General features: G+C 50.1%; 1 protein-coding gene across 6 annotated transcripts in view; it reads right to left on the bottom strand.

The window, feature by feature from the left end:
- Nucleotides 1-10000, bottom strand: part of LOC106593333 (breast cancer anti-estrogen resistance protein 3 homolog) — a 38107-nt gene that overhangs the window by 16202 nt on the left and 11905 nt on the right. For 4 of the 6 annotated variants that reach the window (XM_045690671.2, XM_045690669.2, XM_045690670.2 and 1 more), the window contains 7 exons: nucleotides 5842-5881; nucleotides 4976-5092; nucleotides 3781-3924; nucleotides 3498-3678; nucleotides 2428-2566; nucleotides 1992-2077; nucleotides 1072-1194 (listed from right to left, as the gene is read on the bottom strand). In XM_045690671.2, coding sequence (XP_045546627.1) covers nucleotides 1072-1194; nucleotides 1992-2077; nucleotides 2428-2566; nucleotides 3498-3678; nucleotides 3781-3924; nucleotides 4976-5092; nucleotides 5842-5881 — 830 coding nt within the window. Of the gene's footprint in view, nucleotides 1-1071; nucleotides 1195-1991; nucleotides 2078-2427; nucleotides 2567-3497; nucleotides 3679-3780; nucleotides 3925-4975; nucleotides 5093-5841; nucleotides 5882-8893; nucleotides 9106-9210; nucleotides 9410-10000 lie in introns of those variants that run through there. The other 2 variants (XM_045690674.2, XM_045690673.2) reach the window with 2 other exon arrangements.

Below are 10000 nucleotides of genomic sequence, written 5' to 3'. Positions count from 1 at the left end.
TACCTGAGTGTGTGTGTGGTGTGTTACCTGTGTGTGTGTGTGTGGTGTGTTACCTGTGTGTGTGTGTGTGTGTGTGTGGTGTGTTACCTGGGTGTGTGTGTGGTGTGTTACCTGGGTGTGTGTGTGTGGTGTGTTACCTGGGTGTGTGTGTGTGGTGTGTTACCTGGGTGTGTGTGTGTGGTGTGTTACCTGGGTGTGTGTGTGGTGTGTTACCTGGGTGTGTGTGTGGTGTGTTACCTGGGTGTGAGGGTCGTGTGTGTGTTACCTGGGTGTGAGGGCCATGTGTGTGTTACCTGGGTGTGTGTGTGGTGTGTGTGTTACCTGGGTGTGTGTGTGTGTGTTACCTGGGTGTGTGTGTGTGTGTTACCTGGGTGTGTGTGTGTGTGTGTGTGTGTGTGTGTGTGTGTGTGTGTGTGTGTGTGTGTGTGTGTGTGTGTGTGTGTGTGGTGTGTTACCTGGGTGTGAGGGCCATGTGTGTGTTACCTGGGTGTGAGGGTCGTGTGTGTGTTACCTGGGTGTGAGGGCCGTGTGTGTGTTACCTGGGTGTGAGGGCCGTGTGTGTGTTACCTGGGTGTGAGGGCCGTGTGTGTGTTACCTGGGTGTGAGGGCCGTGTGTGTGTTACCTGGGTGTGAGGGTTGTGTGTGTGTTACCTGGGTGTGAGGGCCGTGTGTGTGTTACCTGGGTGTGAGGGCCGTGTGTGTGTTACCTGGGTGTGAGGGCCGTGTGTGTGTTACCTGGGTGTGAGGGCCGTGTGTGTGTTACCTGGGTGTGAGGGCCGTGTGTGTGTTACCTGGGTGTGAGGGCCGTGTGTGTGTTACCTGGGTGTGAGGGCCGTGTGTGTGTTACCTGGGTGTGAGGGCCGTGTGTGTGTTACCTGGGTGTGAGGGCCGTGTGTGTGTTACCTGGGTGTGAGGGCCGTGTGTGTGTTACCTGGGTGTGAGGGCCGTGTGTGTGTTACCTGGGTGTGAGGGCCGTGTGTGTGTTACCTGGGTGTGAGGGCCGTGTGTGTGTTACCTGGGTGTGAGGGTTGTGTGTGTGTTACCTGGGTGTGAGGGTTGTGTGTGTGTTACCTGGGTGTGAGGGCCGTGTGTGTCTGAGGGCTGAAGGGCTGATCAGGGGTTCGCTACCCGTTCGGAACACTGGGGAAATGGGGGCGGGACCTACAGCCTCTGATTGACAGCTATGAGGCGCACCTGGAGGGAGAGGAGAGAGGTGTGTGTGTTACCTGAGCAGAGCTGGGAATGTACGAGTGTGTTTGTGTTACCTGAGCAGAGCTGGGAATGTACGAGTGTGTGTGTGTTACCTGAGCAGAGCTGGGAATGTACGAGTGTGTGTGTGTTACCTGAGCATATGTGGGAATGTACGAGTGTGTTTGTGTTACCTGAGCAGAGGTGGGAATGTACGAGTGTGTGTGTGTTACCTGAGCAGAGCTGGGAATGTACGAGTGTGTGTGTGTTACCTGAGCAGAGCTGGGAATGTACAAGTGTGTGTGTGTTACCTGAGCATATGTGGGAATGTACGAGTGTGTTTGTGTTACCTGAGCAGAGGTGGGAATGTACGAGTGTGTGTGTGTGTTACCTGAGCAGAGCTGGGAATGTACGAGTGTGTGTGTGTTACCTGAGCAGAGCTGGGAATGTACGAGTGTGTGTGTGTTACCTGAGCAGAGCTGGGAATGTACGAGTGTGTGTGTGTGTTACCTGAGCAGAGCTGGGAATGTACGAGTGTGTGTGTGTGTGTGTGTTACCTGAGCAGAGCTGGGAATGTACGAGTGTGTGTGTGTTACCTGAGCAGAGCTGGGAATGTACGAGTGTGTGTGTGTGTGTTACCTGAGCAGAGCTGGGAATGTACAAGTGTGTGTGTGTGTGTTACCTGAGCAGAGCTGGGAATGTACGAGTGTGTGTGTGTGTGTTACCTGAGCAGAGGTGGGAATGTACGAGTGTGTGTGTGTTACCTGAGCAGAGCTGGGAATGTACGAGTGTGTGTGTGTTACCTGTGCGTAGGTTGCTTTCAGACTGTGCTGATTGGATCGAGGGTCTTCTGCCCAGATTCTCCAGGTTGGCTGGCTGACTCCCACTCCTGAGAAACACACACACACACACACACACACACACACACACACACACACACACACACACACACACACACACACACACACACACACACACACACACACACACACACACACACACACATAACAGTATACACACACACATAAACAATACACACACACACACACTAACTATACCAAACACAACACAAAACAGTATCTTTGAGTGTGTCATTTTCTGTGTGTGTGTGTGTGTGTGTGTGTGTGTGTGTGTGTGTGTGTGTGTGTGTGTGTGTGTGTGTGTGTGTGTGGGGATGTGTGTATGTGTGTGTGTGTGTGTGTGTGTGTGTGTGTGTGTGTGTGTGTGTGTGAAAGCCACCTGGACAGTGTGTTAGTGACGTGTAGCGTGTCCATGTGTGATGAGTTGAAGCTGAGTCTCTTGCTGCGGTCTGGCTGTGATTCCACCCCCACCCTGTCGGGGGCGCTGTTGCTGGATCTGTTGCTGGATCTGTTGCTGTCTAGAGGAGGGAAGAAAATAACATTAACAGTAGGTGAGACACAAGCCTCCGGAACACAACACTTATTCATGTACCTCCACACCACGTGTGGTTCTGGGGCAGTTCATTCATTCATAACCAATGTTTTGACAGACTGACAGACTGACAGACTGACAGAGTGACAGACTGACAGAGTGACAGACTGACAGAGTGACAGAGTGACAGAGTGACTGACAGACTGACAGAGTGACTGACAGACTGACAGAGTGACTGACAGAGTGACAGAGTGACAGAGTGACAGAGTGACAGACTGACAGAGTGACAAGACTGACAGAGTGACAGAGTGACAGAGTGACAGAGTGACAGAGTGACTGACAGACTGACAGAGTGACAGAGTGACTGACAGAGTGACTGACAGAGTGACAGAGTGACAGAGTGACAGACTGACAGAGTGACAGAGTGACAGACAGAGTGACAGAGTGACAGACAGAGTGACAGACTGACAGAGTGACAGACTGACAGAGTGACAGACAGAGTGACAGAGTGACAGACTGACAGAGTGACAGAGTGACAGAGTGACAGACAGAGTGACAGAGTGACAGACAGAGTGACAGAGTGACAGACTGACAGAGTGACAGACTGACAGAGTGACAGACAGAGTGACAGAGTGACAGACTGACAGAGTGACAGACTGACAGAGTGACAGACAGAGTGACAGAGTGACAGACTGACAGAGTGACAGACTGACAGAGTGACAGACAGAGTGACAGAGTGTGGTCCAGCGGTTAGTGGCCGGACCCCTGCAGACATGTACAGTTTAGATTGGAACACAACCCACTGCCTTTCTGACTGGTAAACTCCTCTACTTTTCCTGCACCTCAATGGGATAAAACTAATATTTCAACCCAAACTGTGACAGTGTGTTCTATCCACGTTGTCTGTGGGTTCTTACCGGTCCGCTCTGCCTGGCGCTCACTGATGACACGTATAGGCAGGGAGCGTGTGATTGGGTGATAGACCACGGCGCCAGTGGCCTGGGAGACAGGATGACGTCCACCCACGTGGAAACGCACCAGGGCGGGAATGTTGTCGAAACGATCCCCTTCAAACTGGAACAGCTCACGGGAGTAACCCTGGAGGACACACATAAGTATAACACACACACGGACTCGCGTACACACGTCAAACCAGTCCCCTTCAAATTGAAACAGAATAGCACACACACAAACACACACCTTCTTGGGCCGAAGGACCACCCTAATGATCTTGAAGTGCAAGGGCTCGTCCCTCCAATAGCAACTCAGGACATAGTCACCGGGGGAGGAGGCTGTGTCACGAACCATGAAGTCACCATCTCTCTCCAGCAGAGCCTCTGCCCCCTAGAGAGAGAGAGAGAGAGAGTGTACATCTCTATCTATGGGTCCATGGTAGCAGGTGTGTGTGTGTGTACCTCTCTGCCTATGGGTCCATGGTACCAGGTGTGTGTGTACCTCTCTGCCTATGGGTCCATGGTACCAGGTGTGTGTGTGTGTGTGTGTGTGTGTGTGTGTGTGTGTGTGTGTGTGTGTGTGTGTGTGTGTGTGTGTGTGTGTGTGTGTGTGTACCTCTCTGCCTATGGGTCCATGGTACCAGGTGTGTGTGTGTACCTCTCTGCCTATGGGTCCATGGTACCAGGTGTGTGTGTGTGTACCTCTCTGCCTATGGGTCCATGGTACCAGGTGTGTGTGTGTGTGTGTGTGTGTGTGTGTGTGTGTGTGTGTGTGTGTGTGTGTGTGTGTACCTCTCTGCCTATGGGTCCATGGTACCAGGTGTGTGTGTGTGTACCTCTCTGCCTATGGGTCCATGGTACCAGGTGTGTGTGTGTGTACCTCTCTGCCTATGGGTCCATGGTACCAGGTGTGTGTACCTCTCTGCCTATGGGTCCATGGTACCAGGTGTGTGTGTACCTCTCTGCCTATGGGTCCATGGTACCAGGTGTGTGTGTGTGTGTACCTCTCTGCCTATGGGTCCATGGTACCAGGTGTGTGTGTACCTCTCTGCCTATGGGTCCATGGTACCAGGTGTGTGTACCTCTCTGCCTATGGGTCCATGGTACCAGGTGTGTGTACCTCTCTGCCTATGGGTCCATGGTACCAGGTGTGTGTGTGCCTCTCTGCCTATGGGTCCATGGTACCAGGTGTGTGTACCTCTCTGCCTATGGGTCCATAGTACCAGGTGTGTGTGTGTGTGTACCTCTCTGCCTATGGGTCCATGGTACCAGGTGTGTGTACCTCTCTGCCTATGGGTCCATGGTACCAGGTGTGTGTGTACCTCTCTGCCTATGGGTCCATGGTACCAGGTGTGTGTGTACCTCTCTGCCTATGGGTCCATGGTACCAGGTGTGTGTGTACCTCTCTGCCTATGGGTCCATGGTACCAGGTGTGTGTGTACCTCTCTGCCTATGGGTCCATGGTACCAGGCGTGACTCCTCAGGTCATCAGCAGATAGCTTCAGTTCCTCCTCCAACTCCTTCTTCAGAGAGTCCATCTCCCTGCTACCTCCAAACACCTATACAACATTACAACAACGTTACAGCAACAACCTTAGACTAAAATCCATCCCCCCTGCGACCTACAAACACCTGCACAACAATACAACAATGTTACAACAACCTTAAACAGACATGCATCTCCCTGCAACCCCCACACGCACCTACAACAAGAGTAACCTTGGACTACTCTTACCGCAACGTTAAAGAAACGGTGTTACATTCTTGAAAAACATTGGGCTAACTGAAACTTCACAGAAAAAACACCCACAGGCTTGAGTGTTTTGATGTGTGTTGTTTCAGCATGTGTGTCTGTGTGTGTGCAGGGCCGGCCATAGCCTTTTGGGGGCCCTGAGCGAGATTTGGTTGGGGAGGCCCCACCCACATTTTTTTGTGCCCCCCCTTCTTGACGTTGGAGAGAAATGTTTTAAAGTTAATGTCCTGCAATTCTAAAATGTTGTAGTTTTAAAGCAAGTTTTCTGGAGTTCTACACATTTTTCCATGGAGCGGAGAGAACGTTTAGCAATTTTCTAACAAATTTCATGCAATTCTACTCATCAATAACAAAATCAAATGGGGTCCCCCTGGAGGTAAGGGCCCCAGCCATGTGCCCGGTCGGTATTCGGCCATGATTACTACAATTTTAGATAACTGGCTAGGGGCTAACCTACCAATACATTTTTTTTAGCTGATATGGCTAATTGAGTCGGGGGCCCTAAACGACCACTTATGTCGCTGCCTGGAGCCGGCCCTGTGTGTGTGAGCTTACCTTCAGCTGACTCAGGTATGCAGTGACACTCCTCCTCTTACTGAAAGACAAAAATAACACATTTGCTAATGTGGACTTTCTCTGTCTTATACTCCTCTGTCTGTCTGTCTGTCTGTCTGTCTGTCTGTCTGTCTGTCTGTCTGTCTGTCTGTCTGTCTGTCTGTCTGTCTGTCTGTCTGTCTGTCTGTCTGTCTCATACTCGTCTGTCTGTCTGTCTGTCTGTCTGTCTGTCTGTCTGTCTGTCTGTCTGTCTGTCTGTCTGTCTGTCTGTCTGTCTGTCTGTCTGTCTGTCTGTCTGTCTGTCTGTCTGATACTACTCTCTCTCTGTTTGTCTGTCTCTGTCTCTGTCTCTCATACTCGTCTGTCTGTCTGTCTGTCTGTCTGTCTGTCTGTCTGTCTGTCTGTCTAATGCTCCTCTGTGTCTGTCTCTCTCTCTCATATTGTTAAATCCTATTTAAAGTATACTTTGAGCCCAAGTAGCTGCATAAAAACAACAGCAACCTCTGAGATGATGTTCCTTAACAACAACAGGCCAGAGGTCTCTGCCTGTTCTACACACTATAACAAGGCCCAGTCTTCCCAAACACCATTAAACAGCAGGTAGTCCAGGCTATTGTTTCCCTCTCTTCTATTCCTGGCAGAGAGTCAGAGGCTGGCTTGTCTTTTAACACACACTGGCATAGCTCCCCTCGCCAAGCAAAAGACTGCAGCCCACAATTCAGGGCGTTCTTGCATGCCCCCCCCCCCCCCCGCCGAGCATCCCATTGGTTTCTTCATGAACACACCCCCTCGAGCATCCCATTGGTTTCTTCATGAACACACCCCCCCGAGCATCCCATTAGTTTCTTCATGAACACGCCCCCTCGAGCATCCCATTGGTTTCTTCATGAACACGCCCCCTCGAGCATCCCATTGGTTTCTTCATGAACACGCCCCCTCGAGGATCCCATTGGTTCCTTCATGAACACGCCCCCTCGAGGATCCCATTGGTTCCTTCATGAACACGCCCCCTCGAGGATCCCATTGGTTCCTTCATGAACACGCCCCCTCGAGGATACCATTGGTTCCTGTATGACCGCCCCCTCCCCTCAATTATCCTATTGGTTCCTGTATGACCGCCCCCTCCCCTCAATTATCCTATTGGTTCCTTTATGACCGCCCCCTCCCCTCAAGCATCCCATTGGTTCCTGCATGAACGCCCCCAACCCCCCTTAGAGCACGATATCTTCATGTTTGTGACTCTTCCAAAGGGAAATAAAAGTATTCTATGAGTTTCTTCAACCCTGCCTCCTGTGTACTGGACTAGCTGGTAAAGCTAGCACACTGTGTCCTTCGCTCCCCCTGCCAAACACCTGCCCTCGCCGTCGTTAACAGAACTGTTGGAAAACAGTGCCAGACAGGCTGGAACAAAGGACATTCTAGCTAGCTACCGTTGTCCCCCCTCCCCTTCTTCTGTGGTGTTTATCTGCAGCTGCCATCCAACTCCACCTACTGTACTGGAGCGCCCTGCCTCCCTCCTGTCCTAGCTTCAAAATGGACCAATGGTAGTAGAAAGAGGGATTCCTGCACATGCAGGAATGACCACATGCAGGAACGCCCCGAATTGCAGGCTGCAATTGCACCCTTCTCTCACCAAGTGTCAACCTGCTCCCTCCCACCTGCCACGCCCGTTAAGTTCCATTATACATCATCAATCAAACCGGATTCATGTGTGATAAGATCTGTCAAAGGTTGTTGACTTGTTGATTTGATATCTGCGAGGCGGTGCCGTTATAGGTTGCAGTTTTGGAGGAGAAAATCAGAACTTCAAAGCAGGAAGCAAGTCAATAGTGTTCGGACCAGCTGAGGCAAGTCAACAAATAAGAACAAATTATTATTTACAATGACGGCCGACCCCGGTCAAACCCGGGTGGCGCTGGGCCAATTGTGTGCTGCCCTATGGGGACTCCCAATCACGGGCGGATGTGATACAGCCTGGAATCGAACCAGGGACTTTAGTGACGTAGTGCCTTAGATCACTGCGCTGCAGGATTGAGAGAGATCACTGTCAATGACGCCCTCGGGAGTGCACACAGGATGGAGGCCGCTGCCCAAGGTTAACTGGCCCAAGGTTAACTAGGCTATGTGAGTTCACTGTGCAAAGAGGAGATGTCTGTCTTTCCGTCTTTTAATAGCCATTTCCCGTTTCCTTCCAGTTCCAACATCCCGGTGAAGTGCCTGCCTGCAGCCTGACGGTTCTGCTGCATCCCAACCGGACGCACAAGACATTACCGGCCTGTGTGTTAGGGACCATTGGAATGGACAGGGGGGATGTGGTTGCCATGGGGATGAGTATTAACGTCTTCCTGATGTTCCACTTGGACTTTTAAACACATATATGGGATCAGTTTAAATAATTCCCTCAGCGGTAGATTTGTTTTTTTTTAAGTGTCCTCTCCGCCCCTGGTTCGGTAAAAAGCTGATGACGGAGGAACCACTCAAATTCTATCGAACTTAGTATAGATGATTGAATAACAGCGGGTGAGAGTTAGCCCAGGCATTAGGCCTACCGTGGGTCAGTCGGTCCGAGGAGGGGCGTTGTCCCGTCTTTAGGCTACATTAGTCTAGCTTTCAGTTTTCTACCCAGGCAGCCCCGATGTCGCAAACCCTCTATTATTTAACGGAAATTAGAGTGAGCCATTACAAAACATCTGTCCTGTACGAGGGAATATGTTTAATCATGTCCTGTCGCAATGACAACGGATTTGCTAAAGTAAAGGTGAGAAATAGTCTACCTGTATGTGTAACTTACATTAGTCTCGATTGTTCCAGTTTAATAACCTATGGCTAGGCCTATTGTTTGTCCTGTCATCCGTTTCCAATAAACAACGATTATATTATTATAGAAAAATCAGTTGTTCAACATCTGGTTCTAGTCTGTCACAACACTACCAATCACAAGCATTCAGCTGCAACAAGAAACGAAACGCCCATTACTCCAAAAGCCACAGAATTACATGTAGATAACTTTAGCCTACAAACATTTTTTACAAATAATCTTGACAACGCTTACCTGCGAGATCTCGAGTCATCGCAAAAGTCTCTCAAATTCGGACGGACATTTTTTTTCGGGCCAGTTGCCGCAAGAAGAGATCCAAAGTTCACACCACGCACGGACTCTCACAACACACAACCAGACTAACTTACAACGCGAGGGAGTAGCTCTCTCCCGTGCCTCCCTCTTTTCACTGTGTGTGTGTTTCTGATGAGTCCTCACACGTTTCCTGACTTCTTTCCCCTTCCCTCCCTCACTGAAACGGTAACACCGCTATCTCCAACATTCCTCGGATTCCACTCTAATGCTTTGTCCCCCCAGTTTTGACAGCTCACCTGTAAATCCAGGTTCATTCCACCAGTCAGCTGATTCCAACCCAAATCCCTTCTATTAGTTAGGTCTGTCAGCCCCATGTCAGTTATTAGTGAATGGACTAGAACAGTAGACAGACAGACAGACAGACAGACAGACAGACAGACAGACAGTTATTAGTGAATGGACTAGAACAGTAGACAGACAGACAGACAGACAGACAGACAGACAGACAGACAGACAGACAGACAGACAGACAGACAGACAGACAGACAGACAGTTATTAGTGAATGGACTAGAACAGTAGACAGACAGACAGACAGACAGACAGACAGACAGACAGACAGACAGACAGACAGACAGACAGACAGACAGTTATTAGTGAATGGACTAGAACAGTAGACAGACAGACAGACAGACAGACAGACAGACAGACAGACAGACAGACAGACAGACAGACAGACAGACAGACAGACAGACAGTTATTAGTGAATGGACTAGAACAGTAGACAGACAGACAGACAGACAGACAGACAGTTATTAGTGAATGGACTAGAACAGTAGACAGACAGACAGACAGACAGACAGACAGAAAGTTATTAGTGAATGGACTAGAACAGTAGACAGACAGACAGACAGACAGACAGACAGTTAGTGAATGGACTAGAACAGTAGATAAACAGACTGTAGTTGTATTTTCCTGACAGGAGGTTATTGCTCAACAGGCCTGTACTGACACACTTTTCTCTCCAGGGCAATACCATCATATCCAGGTGGGGGTGGAACACGCATACGGGGGTGGAACACACACAC

This window comes from Salmo salar, chromosome 12 (assembly GCF_965601325.2).
Source record: "Salmo salar chromosome 12, fSalSal1, whole genome shotgun sequence".
Lineage (NCBI taxonomy): Eukaryota > Metazoa > Chordata > Actinopteri > Salmoniformes > Salmonidae > Salmo > Salmo salar.
The sequence above is the reverse complement of the archived record's forward strand: the minus strand, read 5'-3'. Positions and strand labels throughout refer to the sequence as shown.